The sequence below is a fragment of the Mus musculus genome, chromosome 2 (assembly GCF_000001635.26).
Source record: "Mus musculus strain C57BL/6J chromosome 2, GRCm38.p6 C57BL/6J".
Classification (NCBI taxonomy): Eukaryota; Metazoa; Chordata; class Mammalia; order Rodentia; family Muridae; genus Mus; species Mus musculus.
Window position 1 is genome coordinate 158,103,703 of NC_000068.7, and position 17,746 is coordinate 158,121,448.

General features: G+C 49.5%; 1 protein-coding gene and 1 long non-coding RNA gene across 3 annotated transcripts in view; one reads left to right on the forward strand and one right to left on the reverse strand.

The window, feature by feature from the left end:
* The first annotated feature begins 846 nt into the window (after nucleotides 1-846).
* Gm34458 lies at nucleotides 847-9,123 on the forward strand. 2 transcript variants are annotated; one of them, XR_866910.1, is made up of 3 exons: nucleotides 847-1,540; nucleotides 1,640-1,772; nucleotides 5,789-6,638. It is a non-coding gene; the product is annotated as a predicted gene, 34458 (long non-coding RNA). The 2 variants fall into 2 exon arrangements; XR_001783529.1 differs by lacking the exons at nucleotides 847-1,540; nucleotides 5,789-6,638 and adding an exon at nucleotides 8,457-9,123 and having other exon boundaries at nucleotides 1,552-1,772.
* A 3,579-nt stretch (nucleotides 9,124-12,702) lies between these two features.
* Tgm2 (transglutaminase 2, C polypeptide) overlaps nucleotides 12,703-17,746 on the reverse strand; it is a 29,988-nt gene continuing 24,944 nt past the window's right edge. The window contains exons 11-13 of the mRNA NM_009373.3: nucleotides 16,423-16,583; nucleotides 15,145-15,281; nucleotides 12,703-14,249 (exon numbers count right to left, since the gene is read on the reverse strand). Coding sequence (NP_033399.1) covers nucleotides 14,099-14,249; nucleotides 15,145-15,281; nucleotides 16,423-16,583 — 449 coding nt within the window. The 3' untranslated portion in view covers nucleotides 12,703-14,098. The remainder of the gene's footprint in view (nucleotides 14,250-15,144; nucleotides 15,282-16,422; nucleotides 16,584-17,746) is intronic.

Here is a 17,746-nt window from a genome sequence, read left to right on the forward strand (position 1 = left end):
CACCGAGGATGTGATATGCATTCTACTGGTAAAGTGTCCTGTGTGTCTGAGCACACGGGGAAGCTGTTTCTAGAAGAGGGGTTGAGATTAGGGGAAAATACGTGTTGTTGTGCCCATGAGGGCAGTTCCAGAGAGAGTTAGCTGAAGAGGCAGGACAATTGGAAAATACAGACCAGCCAAGAGCCCAATGGCGCAGACTTGCTCTCTCTGTTTCCGGGACACCTAGAGCTAAGGCCTCTGCTCACTCTGACACCCCTGCTAAAATGGACCCCAAAACTCTGGTGCCATGAACCACCACAAACCCTTTTCTTTAATGTTGTTCCCGTCAGATAATTTCTCACGGCGTTGAAATGTTTGGCGGACACACACACTCACACACATTTTAAACAATTGTCTTCTTAGTTGTAAGATGTAGGTCTCCCTGTCTGAGTTAGTAATCCTTGCCTACCTCTACATACCCCTAATCCTGGAGGCAAGCCCCACGTCCTTAAAACAACTGTCTGGCCAATCACACTGGAAAACAGCTGTCTTCATCATTTGACCATTTTGTGTTTACTTCTTAAAAGGGGGTATTTCCAGAGTTCATGAGCTGGTGAATCATTCCTAGAAGGGAGGTTGGTGTGAGAAAGTGGACATTGAGAGTGAATCCTCCACACATTTTAAAAGATACCACTGATAACTGGGCAGTGGTGCCACATGCCTTTAATCCCAGCACCAGGAAGGCAAAGGCAGACTGGATCTCTGAGTTATAGGCCAGCCTGCTCTATAAATCGAGTCCCAGGACAGCCAGGGTTATACAGAGAAACCTTGTCTCAAAGAAACAAAAATGACATAAAATTTAAAAAATTAAAAAACAAAGATACCATGGTTGATATTGTTTGAATGTGAAATTTCCTCTGCAGGGTTGTGAACTTGAACATCTGCTCCTTGGCGTGTGGTCCTGTCTTGTCAGGAGGCTGTAGAACTTTTAATGGAGGCCCAGGAGTTATCTATCGGTAGCCTTGCCCAGGTTTAGCCTGCACACACTTCCGCTCCCCACCCCACTCCTGATCCACCGAGGTTTAAGCAAGCAGAGCCAAGCAAGTTCTTGCCAGCATGGACCCAGCATCTTTGAAGGGCTTCTGTGGCTTCCTCGGCATGATGGGCTGTACCTTTTCAAACTGTGGAGCCAAAATAAAAGCTTCCTCCTTAAACTACAGAGAGCCCAGGGGTGAGAACAGTAGTTAACATGGATGCCTGGTCCATGCTGGCCCCAGTGCTGGGCTCTGCATACTCAGAAGGCAAGAGGATTCAGCCTTCTGTCTCTGAAAGTTCATAACAGAGCAGCAGGGCAAGATGAGTCCTTAAATCATGTCAACTGTAATAGATGCCATCAACCCAAGGGGTGCCCTTTAAATCACCACTCAGGGAGGGCTGGGCCAGAAGTTCAGAGGGCAGACGCGTCCTTCTGACTGCAGCCTATTGAGGAAGTCTTTGTAACGGCCTTTGATCTGGGTCTTAGAAATCAACAACTTTTGATCACTCGGAGGAACAGAAGAAGGTAGGGTGGACTTAGGCAAGACAACAGCCTGGACAAAACTCAAGTACCTTCTTAATTCAAGATTTTCTTTTTTAATCATGTGTGCGTTTGTGTGCCTAGTTCGGGTCTGCAGGACTGCAGTGCCCATGGAGGCCAGAGGACCAGATGCCCCTGGAGCCATTGATCTGTTTGGGGATATTTCACATAAACGGAGTCATATGATGTGTGGTCTCATGGGAGCAGCTGCTTCCAGGTAGGGAAATGCTTTCAAATCACATCTGTACTGTGCTCACATCACTTCCTCCTTTTCATTGCAGAGTAATACTCCGTTGTGTAGATGCCCCCTGTTTGCCCCCTATCAGTTAGTGCAAGTTTGGGTTGTGTCCACTCTGGCTTTGGTGAATGTGTTTTCCATTTTCTGGTTTCGCTCTGGGAGGAGCCCGAAGGTCCAGTGTTTGCTCCGTGCCTAACCTGATGTCATAGGGGATCGTGTCCCCAGACAGCTGCACCACAGCTTGTCTCTGGCAGAGCTGTGAGAGCGGTCCAGGCTTTCCACATCCTGCCTTCGACTGTCATTATCTGCCTCAGGGTCACAGCCCCCATGTGGGTGTGACATTATCTCCTTGTGGTTTGGAAGGGAAAACTTTTCAGTGACTCTAATTATCTTCCCATGTGGTCAGTAAGCCTTCTGCATAGAACTCCTCCCTCTCCCCCAACTTGTTGTGTGTGTATGTATGTGTGAGTCTCTGTGTGTGTGTGTGAGAGAGAGAGTGTGCACAGATATGTGAGTGTGTGTGCATGTAGAAGTGTGATTGTGTGAATGTATGTGTAGATGTGTGTGCATGTGTGTAGATTGTGTGTGCATATGTGTTGGGTAGATGTGTGTGTGTGTGTGTGTGTGTGTGTGTTTGTGTGTGCATGCATTTGTGAGGGAGGGTGGATGTGTATGCATTTTCTGCAATGGAAGACTTCAATAGCATTTGAAGATTCTGGTAAGAGCAATTCATTCCAACTGGGCATGGTGGCACACACCTTAAATCCCAGCATTTGGGAGGCAGAGACAGGCGACTCTCTTGAGTTCAAGGCCAGCCTGGCCTACTATAGAGAAACCCTATCTTGAAAAAAACAAAACAAAACAAAACAAAACCAACTGATTCCTCCTCTGAGTCACCTCGAGGGGCCGATGGCTAACGTCTGCACAGTGCCTCAATCTGTGTCTCATACCGCTAAGAGCCAGCACGTGATTACTGCTATTGCCGTTATTGTTAAAATCTGGCTCTGGGTCTGGGAAGATGGCCCAGTGGTTAAGAGCTGAGTTCATTTCTTAACACCCCATCAGGTAGTTCACAATCACCTGTAACTCCGGTCCTAGGGGATCTGACATCTTTTTTTGACCTCAACAGACACCTGCGTGCATGCAGAGCCCATATATACATACACTTAGGCACATGTACATACACATAAAATAAAATAAGTAAGTCTTTTTTTAAAAACAGCATTATATTTAAAAAAAATAGTCCAGCCCTGACTGATTTTGGGTGACTCTGGCCTCAAGTTGCTTTGCTGGGCTTCATTTTTCTCAGGACCATTGGGGGCCTCAGCAACACAGACCCCAGCAGCACCAAGTTCAAGAAGCCCTCCCCCCACTGAAGGAATGCGCCAATGAAATAGGAGATAGAAAGAAGGAGGAGGGGGTCTCTGTGATGCATGAGAGACAAATTGCAAGGGCTGTTAAGATTTGGCACTGCCAAGTGTTGGGTGTAGACGGCTTGTCAGCCCTGAGCAGGGCTGGCCAGATCTGAGAAAGAATGGAGGGGGAGTTGGCAGAGAAAATCTTTTCAGGGGGCCTGGGGCCTGGTGGTGCCTGGTGGAGCATGGGCTGCCAGTGCTCATCTTCAGCCATCCCTGTAGGGCAGGACCACTGTAGCTAAGGAAAGCATCAGAGACCAGGCGCCTTCTTCCTCAGTCCCCATTATGAGCCCCTACATAATTCTCTTCCTGGCTTTGCACCAAACTCCCAGCCTGCTTCCTGCCTGCCTGTCCTCTGCGTATCCACCATGGAAAGTGTCTCTGCTGCCTCCCAAAGGGTCACTTGGCAGCTGTCCCTTTCAGATCTCCCTACTGCCTTGCTCCAACAGCCCCTTGCTGGACCTAACTTTCTAGAGCAAGATTGGCTGCCACTGCTATCAACCCACAGCCCTCCAGGGGGCACAGTTATGACATCCTAGCTCGTCCCTGTGCTGAAGTTGGGAGTAATTGCCACTGTGGGACAGCGTTCCCATTCAGGGTTGATGTGTAAATAGAAAAGGCACAATCACCAGTCTGTGTGAGCTCCTAGCTGTAATCTCAGTACTAGGGGCGTGAGGCAGGAGAATTACTGAGAGTCTGAGGCCTGGGTTATGTAGTGAGTGAAACTATCTCAAAAGAACGAGGAGGAGGAGGAGGAGGAGGAGGAGGAGGAGGAGGAGGAGGAGGAGGAGGAGGAGGAGTGGGGAAATGAGTTAGTGGGTAAAGATGCTAGCCTAGCAGTTATGAGGACTGGTTCATGTCCCCTCGTGCAAAAGCCAGGTGGACCTGGTGGTCACCAAGAATCCCAGCCCTGTGGAGCAGACACAAGGGATTCCCAAAGCAAGCTGGCTAGCTAAACTAGCAGGAATTGGTGAGTTCCAGGCTCAAGGAGTACCCTCAACCCAACAAATTAGTGGCGGTTAATGAAGGAAGACACCAAATGTCAACTTCAGCCCCACCCCCACATGCATGCTCGTGCATGCGTACACACTACCACACACTCAAACATACGCATAAAGGCAGGCACAGGATGTAGCAAATGTGTGAGTGTGAGTGTGTATCTGTGAGTGTATGTCCTGTGTGAGTGAGTGTATGTGTGTGAGTGTATTGTGTGAGTGTACTTATGACTGTGTGCATGTGTGTGTGAGTGTGCTTGTGTGAATGTGTGCTTGTGTGAGTGTGTGTAAGTGTGCTGTGTGAGTGTGTGTACGTGTGTATTACAACTTACTGATAGACCAACTGCTATTTAAACTTCACTGTGGTGTGACAATATTCTCACATGACAATTTTCCACTTGGTAGGCCACATTAAAATAAATCAATAATAATGAGCTTTAATTCCAGTACTTGGGAGGCAGAGGCAGGAGGATCTTTGTGAGTTCAAGGTCAGCCTGATCTACCAAGTGAGTTCCAGGACAGTAAGGGCTACATAGAGAAACCCTGTCTTGAAAAACCAAGAAATAAAAATAGATAGATAGATAGATAGATAGATAGATAGATAGATAGATAGATAAGAACAAAGAAGAGCAGGGTGTGGTGGTGAAAGAGTAACTTTAGCACGTATCGGGTGGGGGTAGAGGGTCAAGAGTTCAAGGTCATCCTTGGGCTACATAGCGAGTTCAAGACCAGCCTGGGCTACAGGAGAGCACGTGTCAAAACAAACAAATGAATGAATAAATAAACAACCTCAATCTCAAATCAAACCCAGGTAAGCTAGCCAAGCCTTTGTTGTAAAATAAAAGTTTTCCTGATAGTAAAACCGTCAGTGAGTCGCAATACACATGCTGGGCTCTGCCTCAACCGTAGGCTGCCAGTGGCCAGCGCACCTGGGGGAGGCTGGGCTGAGCAAGGGTGTTTGGCTGGCTGTGCAGTAAATACATCGGAAGGAAGGCAGTGAGGAGTTTGTGGGAGCACTCACAGGGGCGAGGGGCGTCAAGTGGAGGCCAGAGCTGATTGATGTCCAGGTTCTTTCCTCAACCACGTCTCCATTTTAGCTTTTGAGACAGGGATCTCACAGAACTGGGAGCTTGGTGATTCATCTAGACTGCTGATCAGGGAGTTTTGGGGGTCCTCCTGTCTCAGCACCTCACTCTCTGTCTGTCTCTGTATCTCTGTGTATGTCTGTCTCTCTCTCTCCTCTCTCTTCTCTCTCTCTCCTCTCCCCTCCCCTCTTCTCCTTCTTCCTCTCTCTCCTCTCTCTCTGTCTCTATCTCTGTTTGTCTCTGTCTGTATCTGTGTCTCTGTCTCTGTCTCTCTCTGTCTCTCTCTTGTGGGTTCTGGGATTCAAACCCAGCTCCCCTAACTTGTGCAGCAAAGCACTTTACCTTCTGAGCCATTTCCCCAGCCCATAAATACATTTCTTACTATAAAGTCTCAAACTTCTGTTATGACTCATCGTAATTGGACAAGCGCATATTTTTTTAATTTCTTAATTTTATTTCCTCTGGCAAGGCAACTGTAGGTTTACTTTTTATTTTGGCAGATCGGATTTAAGGAGAATACAAAGGAAAATGATGAATATCGATTCGGACACAAAAGTAAATATTTAGAAAGACTGTGAAAAGAAACCCCAGCAATCGCTAGAGACTTCTAAGCTGCAGATTCCTTTCTTCTGAAGTCTCTGGGGCCGTTTCCCAGAAACACTTTCCCTCATACACTTCCTGAGGTGGCCGGGCCCTGCCTGGAACACAGAACACACAGCTTCCAAAGCTGGGCCCACACAGATGCACATCATGCCTGCTGAGGTAGCCTTCACTTCCTAGAAAACGGACTCTCCCCCCACCTCCTTCCTGCCTCCCGCACCCAGCTCGCAGGCTGCTGTACCTTCCTCCAGCAGCTCAGCTAGCATGCTTCCTGCCTGTCTCTGGAGGATCCTCCTCAGGCTCCAGGCTCCACAGTAGCTTCCCTGCCTCGGCCTGTGTCCAGCCTGTGTGTATAATATAGATTATATTGTTAACTGTCATGTGCTGTTGGAGCTCACCGAGAAACCACCTATGGAGGTGAGGTTCACCCTCTCACCCCCATTTCACACCCAAACATGTGTGTCTCAAACTATCCTCTAAGGCCCCTTTGTCTGGGGATGGAATGGCACCCTAACTCTGTGAAGGGACACAGCAAAGCAGCCAGAGGATAAAAACATTGTGTCTTTAAACAACAGCTGGAAGGTAACCATTCCCAGCAGACATTGCTATGTTCATCCCATGACATAAGAGCCATCTTCAGTAGGCCTCTGCCAGATGTTGTAACCATCCGTATTGTGCTTTTAGTTTTGGTTTGGTTTGGTTTTGAGACAGGATCTCACTATGTAGCCCTGGCTATCCTGGAACTCACCGTGTAGACCAGGCTGGCCTTGAACTCTCAGAGATCTGCCTACCTCTGCTGGGATTAAATGTGGGATTAAATGTGATTAAATGAGGGGACCCTCTGCTCTGCCTAAGATCCTCTCTAGTGGGAGCTCCAGCTGGTTGCTAAGGCACCCTGAGTCCGTTTCTGCTGGGAGGATTTGTTGTTGTTTTGTTCTGTTTTTTTGGTGTTTTGTTTGTTCATTTGGTTGCTTGGTTGGTTTTGTTTTGTTTTCCCTGAAGACAGAGTTTAGTCTGTGTAGTCCTGGCTGGCCTAGAACTCACTCTGTAGACCAGGCTGGTTTTGAACTCAGAGACCCACCTGGCTCTACATCCAGAGTGCTGGGATTAAAGGCATGCGCCACTACAGCCTGGCTCTGCTGGATGTTTTGAACATTCAATTTGATGTTATTTTGATATATCTTTCTCTCTTTCTCTTTTATTTTGACCTGCTATATACTTAATAAATTCACTCATTCAAAACCAAAAATATGACTCCCATAGATCATTCTCAGAACCATACACATCAGTGTGACAGGTAGCGACAGCGTGGGAAGCTGGGAACGAAGACTGGGTTCCGAATTGTTTGCTTGGAACTCTCGCTCTACCTTGGATTTCCATCGTTGTGACCCTGGGCCTGTGCAGTAAGCTCTCTGGTCACTCTTCGATCTGCTATACTGCAGAATGGGGATGTCAGGACCCAGGACCCCTGTGTATGCAAGGCACTTGAAGGAAGCTTGGCTGTTAGACCATCTAGCCAGTGGGCTCTTGGGATCCATCTGCCTCCACACCCAGGGCTGGGGTTGCACAGGTGCTGGGGATTCAAACTCAGGCCCTCACCCCTACAGAGTAAAACGTCCTACCCTCTGAGCCATTTTGTCAGCTTCAGCTTGAATCTTAGAGTTGATACCATAGCCCTCTTGGCGCCTTTTGCTTCTCCCTGGAGTTTGCTAAGACAGTATATAGGTCAGTCTTGCCATGATGACCATGTGTCCCTTAAATCTAGTATAGCACCTGGTCCACATGAACTTTGACCCATCCAGCTGTCTTCATGCTATAGCTCCCAAGAGGCCTCTACACCACTGCCTCCTTTCAGCTGGGCTCAGAAGCCACCGCTCCATCCCCAGCTGTGAGAGATGCCTAAATAAACGATCCCTGTTCCAGTCACCCACTCTGATCCCACCATCGTCTTACAGCCAGAGTTCCTGTTGGCCTCTGAGGCAGTGTCATACTGAGGCAGCATCCAGGTGATCCATTATGACCGAGACCCAGAGAGGGCAAGTTACTTCCTCATAGTCACACAGCCAAGAGTGCTGGGAGATGAAATATCAATCACTCAGAACTCCTTGGTTCATCTCACCCTGGGTCCCAGGGCCACTGCCCCCCTTTAAGGGACCTCTGCCAGCTAGCCATGTGGCCACTCATCTCTCCCAAGAAGAGTCGAAATGGGGTGGGCTCAGCTTTTGCCCTTATTCTTTGCTATAAGCACATCCTGCGCCCATCCATGCCTCAGTTTCCCTTCTGTGAAAAGAGTAATCTCAGCAAATGAAGGTAAATTGCCGCTCTGGCTGACTTAGCTGGCATTTTCCTTTGGTCTGTCTGTCTGTCTGCTCCAGAACAAGTCTGGAGGAGTGGATGTAAAACTGACAAGGCTGGACCTTTGCCTCTGGTTGTCTTCACTTTCTTTTTCAGAGACAGGGCCTCACCATGTAGCACAGGCTGGCCTCAAACTTACAATCCTCTTGCCTAACCTCAGAGCCGAGATGACAGGCATGTACTAACTAAGATGCTTCATATTTCTTGCTATAGGACAGCAGCTGAGGACACTGTCTAGAGGCAGCTCGTTAGCCATCGTGAAGGGTGTAGATCAAGTGTGACCTGCAGCTGGCTGGAATGGACATGGTACTGAACGATTAAGGGTTTACGAAGGCCCCAGGGACCCTCTGACTTTACCCAGTGGGCAGGAGTACCCGTAATCACGGACAACTGTCTACAGAATGCACCGTACCCTCAAACGGACGGCACCACCTCCTCTCTGCTCCCTCATTTCACAAAACAAAGAAGCCGGAAGGGAATGGGATGTTTACTGAGCATGCCCAAGCAAATCCCCCAGACAGAACCCAGGCTGCGGCTCTCAGCTCAGCCTTCTCCCTTCCCCTGCTCATACTAATCATTTAGATGGCTTTATTGAGATAGAACTCACATGCCGTACAAGTTAGTTCAATGGCCTCCAGTCCAGACAACTGCACCCATGAAGACAGTCTACAGAATTCCCATAATCCCCTAGTTCCAACTCCCCATCCCTCCGCATCTCAAGGCCCAGGCAGCCACCTGTCTCCTTCCTCTCTATAGGTGCATCACACATTCTGACAGCTTTGGTTTCTGTTTTCTTCCACTTAGCCTATTTCTGTCCTTACTGTAGCGTGTATCAGGGCTTCGTTCCTTTTCACTGCCAAGTAATACTCCATGGTCCATACAGCATAGTTTATTGGTCTCTTAATTAAGTTAGTGGGCAGGTGGGTTGCTTTCACTTTTTCTCTCCTGCGGATGACGGCACCGACAACATCACTGAACATCTTTCTGTGTCCACGGGTGCTTTTCTCATGGATTTTCTGGTTCATACAATAAGTACGAAAAACTCCTTACTTATCACTTTGGTCTTCTGAGCCTGACTTTCTCAGGCTACTAATGGGGAAACAGTGTGTGGATAAACCCAAGGCTTCCAATGTCCAGGGTCCTGGAAACAAGCCTGCCCCTTTCCTGTCCTCCCCACATCCTCTCCCCTCCTCTCTTTAGGCCATTCTTCAGAGAGCGGTGGGACAACTCCTCTCTAACTGCTGGGTCTTGGGTAAGTCTGTGACCTGAGATTCCACGGCTCTGACAGTAGCTGTGGATTCATGGGAACAGAGTTACAGAGCAGCTTTTTGTGTCTGTAAATTTTCTCAACACTCACTGAGAGTCTGGTCCTGTTCAAGGCTGGACACGACTTCCGTGGGCACAGCTTCTCATTTTGATGGCTTATTTCTTTTCCCACTTGACACAGAACCCACGGGCTTCATGGTGTTCATGGTCCCTAAATATCTGCTCAGACCTGTGCTTAACAACCCCTGGCCTGGCTGTTAATGGCGACTTATATGACTTCTCTTTTTTCCTCCCGGTGGCTTCTAAAGTGGCTTCTCCCTTTCCTTGTCCTCTGGAGAAAGCCTTTTGGGGCCCAATAAGTTAATTATTGAATAAACATTTGCCAGTAAAGGAACCCAAGAGACACAAGTCACACATTTCTCTAATCAGTAACTTTTCTGTAGAAGTGCTGAACCCAGAATACCCAGTGGCCTGCAGATAAGGCCGCTCAGGAGAAAGGCTCACCCCACCCCCAACTGCTCACAGGGCCCTCTGTTCCCTGCCCGCATCCCAGGCACAGTGGTCTTGTGTGAAGATACCTCCTCCATCTTTGGTTTGCTGGCTTTCTGAACAAATGTTTTCTTTGTCCCGTCTACATGTCCTCTGGCTCTTTTGACTGGGTTCCTGGTTGCCCCAGCCCCAAGGTAAACGTACTTAGAGGAGGCGCTGGCTTGGCTCCGCCCCAACCTCCCTCTTGGACTTCATCAGCGTTCTGAAATTCCAGGCTTGGCAGGAGGCTGAGGGGTGAGCTGGCAGGCACCCTAGGTAAACAAGAGCAGCTGGAAAGGAAAGAAGCTTTTGGGGGTGGGAAGATGAACCCAACACCCCCTATTCCATGACGCTGCCAGGCATGTATGAAGGTCTCCATCCCAGAAGTCCCAGTCCCTGGTAAGCAGGAAGAGTCCTGGGAGGAACAGGGCTTTCTCCACCACGCTCTGTGCTGGACATAGCTGCCTGTGTAGACCAAGGCTCAATTTTGCAACCTACCAGCTGTGTGACTTGGGGCAAATTGCTTAACCTCTCTGTCCCTCTGTTTCTGTATCTACAAATAGGTAAAATGGCATAACCTTTAGGGTTCCTAAAATCCCAGAGGAAGACTTAGGAACGTGCCATATAAGCACATTTGAGACACTCTGCCTTGCCATTGAAGACTCACAATGGAAGCCACAGGCATCTGTCCTGTGCAAACGGCTCTATTTCTCTAAGCTTTTATTGAAACGTTTGTATTCTAAATAGACAATGGACTGCTCTCTCTCTCTCTCTCTCTCTCTCTCTATATATATATATATATATATATATATATATATATATGTATGTATATATGCACATGGAGACCAGAGGTCAACAGCTCTCTTCCTCAGTGGCTTTCCAGCTTATATATTTTTTGGAGACAGGGTCTCTCACTGAGCCCAGATTTTACTGATTTAGCTAGACTGGCTGGCCCCAAGATCCACATGTCTCACCTGCTTAGTTTCATCCTTCGGTGCTGGGACTATGAGCTTGGGTGCTGTGTGCCTAGCTTCTGTGTGTGCGTGATGAGGATTCAAACTCAGGACCTCACGCTTGTGTGACAGGCACTTTTCTAGCTCAGCCTTCACCCTGACGCTGAGGGTGTGTTCTTTGATCACATGGAACAAGCACTAAGTAGATGTATTTATTTGGGGGTGGGGTAAACAAGAGAAGAGGTTCAAGCCAGCTGAGCTATATACAGCAGAGCTGGCTGGGTCAGGTTGGTCCCTCTGTGTTAGGAGTGAACAGGCAGGCATCGAGCTAGAGTTGGCAGCCTTGAGTTTTCCCAGGAGCCTCTTGCTGTGAGTCTGTCCCTGCCCCAGAGCACTCAGAACTCAGGCAGGTGCAGAAATGACTGTTCATAGCCCCAGCTGTCACCTGCATAAACATCTGCCTAAGATGTGCAGAGGCCGAAGCATCTGTCAGCAGCCTAGGAACGCCTCAGAGAGGGGCCCTCCTTGGAGCTGCGTTCTGGAAGCTGAGTAAGAGTTCTGCACATGGGGCTGACGGATAGAGTCAATGACAGGAGGCCCCACCCAGCTCATCCTTTCCCTTGCCTGACCACCTCTGTTTTCCGGAGGAGTTTCCCAGAGTCCTTTGCTGGCTGGTCTCTGGTAAGGATCTGCCAGCAGGCAACATAAGGGAGGATTAACCAGACTAGCTTGCCTCTGCACTTTCTTTCAGCAACTAATAGTAATAGTAGTAAGAAATTACCAAATAATAAATAAAAGTTACATTTATCTATCACATATCGATCATCTATCTATCTATCTATCTATCATTCATCTATCTATCTATCTATCATTTATCTATCATCTATCTATCTGTCTGTCTGTCTGTCTGTCTGTCCGTCCGTCCGTCCATCCATCCATCCATCCATCTAGTGTATGCACGTGCATGTGAAGAACACAGACAACTTCCAAGAGTTGGTCCTCTCCTTCTGCCACTTGCATTCAGTCATCAGCCTTGGTGGTGGGTACCTTTAGCTGTTGAGCCATCTTGCTGGCTGTTTCTGTCTTCTAGACATTGCTTACTGACCCAATGTCCAAGTCACGCTAAGTGTCCAAGGAATGGACTTGATACCCTGGTCAAGGGGTTGGGAGTTATTTTGCATTTGTGTGTGTACGTATTTGTGTAGGAGTGCGTGTATGTGTGTGTGTGTTTATGTGTGTGCACCAAATGCCAACCCTCCAGTGTCATTTCTCAGGTCATTTCTCTGTCTTGTTTTTGGAGACAGAGTCTCTGATTGGCCTAGAGCTTTCCAAGTAGGCTAAGCTGTTTGGCCAACGAACTGGGAGTGTATCCCTAGAGCTGAGATTATAGTCAGGTGCCACCACACCATGGTTTGTTACCACAAAACAATGAAAGGTGACTTTGGTGTTAAGCCAAGCAGATGAGGAAAGACAAGGGAGGGTATTTCAGGCACAGGGACCAGCAAAACCTAAGAGGCACATGAGTGGGAAGAACAGTGGGGGACACAGGAAGTTGCTGGCTCAGCTAGTGGGAGGAGTTTGTGGGTAGAGCCTTGAGAGCCAGGAAAGTGTGGGGCTGGGTTAAGGCTTGGGTGAGGAGGCAGGGGGTGGGCACAGGTGTGGGTGCTGCCCACCCCCTCAGACATTCCCAAAGGACAAGGCAGACCTTGTTTGAATGTGAAAAATAGACCTTTATTTCAGTGTTCACATGTGCTTTGAAAGCATGCCTACTGCCTGCTTGGAACCTGAAGCTTGCACAGACCAAAAGAAACAGAACCGTGTGGGGACAGGACAGATAGCACGGCTCACGGTGCGATCCTCTGTGTAAAGCAGAACACGTTAAATGCATCAGTTTGATTCTTCCCAGGCTCTTCTCCGGGATTTCAGGGGATCCCAGAGACTCTGACCTCATCACCCAGAGACCCCCCCACCACTGCAGCCTTCCTAGTTTGAGGGCCCAGCCACAGAGAGGTAGGAGTGGGCTAACTTGGGATGATGACCCCCACACAGGCTTCCACGCTTTTCTGGAGACACGTGCTGTGTCTAGAGGTGCTGGCTGAGGAGGAGGGGCTGGTGGAGGTGTGGCCTGCTGATTAGCGACCAGCGTGGATATTTAAGGCTCGTTCTGTGAAATCTAGTCTAGGCACTGTGTGAGTAGCTTGTGGATAGTCCTGGAACTGCATCTGAGGAACCCAGTCATAGGTGAGAAGCAGGTCACCTCGGGTACAGGTCTGGTGCAGTGTCTCCTTCCCAGAAGTGCACTGAGCCTGGGCAGCAGGCTTTAGAAGTATAGGGCCAGGAGACCCCTGGTTAAGCACTGCCCTGGTGAAGAATGATCAAGCCCAGAAGAGGAGGATAGAGTGTAGCTCTCCTTGGGGCTTAAACCCAAGCTCTGACTCCCAGTTCTCTGGCCTCCCCGCCCCTCCCTCAACTCCTCACCCTAACCGCGTCCTTCCAGGCTCATCCCCAGATAGCCTCTCTGACCCGCTCAGGTCAAAGCTGGTGTCACAGATGGAGTCCCTGTATTCAAGTTCACCCACTGGCCCTGCAAGTGATGGCCTGCCTACTGTCCCAGTACAGCACAGCAGCCTCAGTTTGTACCCTGAAGTTTCTCATGGATGTTCAGCAGGCTGGTGTCCCTGTGAGAACTTAAGGTGCCTAGCACATATGGTTCCCATTCAGGGGGGGAGGCGGGCGAGAAATTGTTGGACGGGACAGGCGGTTCCTTCGGTTCCTTCATCGAGCCAGTGGGCTCACGGTCCCTTTGTGCTTGCGCTGAGGCTCCAGAGACAGTTCAAACAATGCAGAGATACAGAGTGCTGGTGATGGCTCTCCTCTTACCCTTGCCAGGTACCCACTGTGTCGGCACAGGACCTTCCTCACAGCTAAGGGAACAGATGGGGAAATAGATCCAGAGGAACAGGATTGGGCCAGAAGTACACTGTCTTCTGAAGAGGCCCCAGGCAGCCATGTCAGCCTGAATGGGGTGAAGTTGCTCATTATCTTAGGATAAAGACCAGGTTGAATGGGGGTTGGCAGGTGGTGGGGTTGAGTCTGGGAAGGGGTCCCTTAGGCCGGGCCGATGATAACATTCCGGTAACCCTTCACCGACTTCAGCTTGTCACACTGGAAGTTCACCACCAGCTTGTGGAGGCCAATATCAGTCGGGAACAGGTCGACCCGTGCCTTGACCAAATCGCCCGCTGGCACCGGGTCTGAGCTGCAGAAGGAAAGAAGGTAGGTAAGGAGACAGGCCTGGTTGCTATGTGACACATGGAGCACCCGTGAAGACAAAATGGGACTTAGGCCGGGACTTTGGAGAAGGAAGACAAAAGCCAGTGTTGATAATGGATCCAACTCATGGCTTCTGCAGGGCTAGGTTTCCTAGAGTGGTGTGTGTGTGTGTGTGTGTGTGTGTGTGTGTGTGTGTGTGTGTGTGCATGTGCACATGTGCGTGCATTTGAACATGTATACAAGTTTGAGTGTATACAGGACAGTATGTGTGTGTATATATATATACATACATACATATATATATACATATATATAAATATATTTGTGTGTGTACAAGTATGTATAGGTGTGAGCAAGCATGTTGCTAGTTGGGGGAGAGGCAAGCATATGTGGTGAGTAGATCTGCCCATAAGTACTAGCAGTAGGCTGGGAGCCATGCACATGCTCAGTGGCTGCAGGAGAGACAACACATTGTGTGGCTTGTGTATGCTCTTGGTTTGTTCTGATTGTATGAATTATACGGTTCTAGAAAGAGGAACAGCATGTATTCCTACACATGTGTATGTAGATGTAAATGGATACGGACACACCATGCCTGATAGTGCATGGACCCACAGACGCATGTGGACAACTGGGTTCTGTGAGGACTGTGTGGAGACAGCACATAGTGTCTGGTGTGTCCAGGTGGGGGAATGACCTGCAGTTATCATTTGTGAGAGTTGAAAGGTCACCACCTTGTGGGCACTCTGGCTTGGGGTTTAGGGTGGGTGGGATTCAGGTGAGCAGGTTAGTGGACTGGGCTACAGGTTGGGCTGGGTTCAGCAGCCTTGCCTCCTGGCTCCAGCCTCCTCCTCCCCAAAACCTGGGCTCCCAGTACATACACTTCCACAGACTTCTGCTCCTTGGTCAGGCCAGCCCCCTCCACAGTGAAGATGCAGTCATACAGGGGATCGGAAAGTGGGTTCTTCAGGGACACCTCAGCCACCAGTTTGCGGTTTTGCTTGGGTTCTCCCAGGACCTGGAAGGGTGCAGGTGAAGGTTAGGGCAGGGAGCCAGGCTGCGTGCCTACAGATTTTCTCCCGTGTTTGCTAAAAGAAGTAGCTCCCAACTCTGCCATGCCTAGGACGCATCCTGGTGCCTCAGTTTCCCATCTGCAAACCACCATGGTGGATACTTCTCAGATCTTTCATGGAACTTTACTGAGGCTCCACATGACCCACAGAGAGCATAAAGAGTCTCCTGTGTCCTAGAGTCACAGCTGGTAGGTCAGGACTGGAGCTAAGCAGACCCTGTTCTTCTCTGCTGTGTGATATTGGGGAAAGCGGACCCTTTCTGAGCCCTGGTTTGCTGATAAGAGAAAGCTGTCAGTTCGTTAGGACAGATAAGCTAAGGTCTGTAAGCACTTAACAGACTCCAGCCCATGACTATGAGGTGCTCTAGAGCAACTGCTGCTCGGGCTTAGGAGCACCCCAGAAGAGGGCTGGGAGGAAGATGGTGATGATGGTACAGTTGGCTTTCACCAAGCCTCCAAACATGCAGTATGAGGCCCTCGCTGCTTCCTGTGGACATACTTGGATTCTTACAGTATCCCCAAAGTGCCAGCGCTGAACTGGTCCCACAGAGGTGTGAACTAGGGACCAGAAGGGTGAATTAGCATCTTCAGTGTCACTCAGGCACAAGCCTGGGGCACCATGCTTGCCACCATTCTTTGGCTGCAGCAGTATCACCAAGGTGGGTACACTGGCCTTTTAAAGATACCTGGGGTTGGGGGGTGGGCGGTGGTGGCGCACGCCTTTAATCCCAGCACTTGGGAGGCAGAGACAGGCAGATTTCTGAGTTCGAGGACAGCCTGGTCTACAGAGTGACTTCCAGGACAGAGAAACCCTGTCTGGAAAAAAAACAAAAACAAAAACAAAAACAAAAACAAAAACAAACAAACAAAAAAGTACCTAGGTCCCAGATCTAGACAACCACACCCTCCACCCCAGGCTCCAGCAGCCCATCCCAGAGGCTTCAAGTCCTGCATTCTCTTATCTTTATAATGCTTTCCACAAGGACCCAGAGACACAGAAAGGTCCCAGGCTGCAGAGAAGCAGGTGTGTAAATGGGAGCTCTGTCCAGGGGCGGGGTGCGGGGGTTCGGGGGCATCTGCTCCTTACCCGGATCTTGATTTCGGGATTCTCCAGGTAGAGATCTCTCTCAGCCAGCAGGTAGCTGTTGGCAGCTGGTTCGATGAGAAGGCCCCGCACCTTGATGAGGTTTGACTCTGTCAGGCACCCGCTGTACTTCTCGTAGAGGATTCGAAGTGGGATGCTGTTCTCTGCAATGAGGAAGAAGGAGGGAGGGAGGTGTGACGTGTGGGCTATGAGGGCTGGATCTGATCAACAGACTCGCTCAGCACCACAGCTGGATAGCACCCAGAGCCTCTCTCTTGCCAAACAGGTGCTCTCTCATGGAGTTGTGTTCCCAGTTTGCCTCGATTCCTTCTAGCTGGTGACCTGGCAGGGTTCCACCTTCCAGGACCTACTAATAGTACCTGGGCAGTATGAATGGTTGTGAGAGTGGCAAGGGTTTCCTGAGTGGGATAGGGAGGCTCCAGTGTTCTGGAGAAGTTGGGACAGCTGACTGCCAGAAACAGCGCCGCTCCCAACGCCTTCCATTTTATCCTCTTGACAGCCCAAGAGTGGCTTTGCTTTTGATCACTCTGCTTACAGGCAAGAAAGCCAAGGCTTGGGCAAGTAAAATGGCATTGCCATACGTCACCCCACGGCCGGACATGCCACCCAGGCATCTGAATCATATCGGCAGCGCCACCTGCCCTCTGAGAGTGGGCTCACCCACCACTGGGCCACACAGCCTCAACCCATGTGAAGCTTGGGCCTAATCTCATTTTTTCCCCCAGACAAGAAAATGGAGGCCTAAGGGCAGTGGGGTTTGTGGAAAGCAGGATGGTTTGGAGACAGGAGCCAAGAGCTGGGACCTACTGGCTTGCACCTCCCATCCCGTCTCCTCATTCACTGAGACCTTGGGCAAGTCCCTTTTGCTCCTGGATTCCCTGAGAAACAGGAGTTCTGCAGGGATGTTCTCTAAGCTCATTGGTACCGAGCCAACTTTGCATCATCGTGGCCCTGCAGGGAGCAGCCAGCACTCTGACAGCAGAGGCATCCCCTTCCCTTGCTAGGCCAGCATTTACATACCCTGAGTGGGTAGTCACATATCAGTAGGGTCCTCATATTTACATGGTATCTTTCTACAACCTGATATATATTTTTAACATCATCATCATCACTACCACCACCACCATCATCACTACCATCTTTTGCTAAGAAGATTTTCATCGTTATTTATAGCAAACCAACACCACAATAAATATAAACCAACGGAGTCCTGCTTACTACATCATGGCAAAACATTCATGCCACAGGGGTCAGAGCTAATCGAGGTGACTCACAAGGGCTGGGGAGCCAAAGGCAAATTAGTACC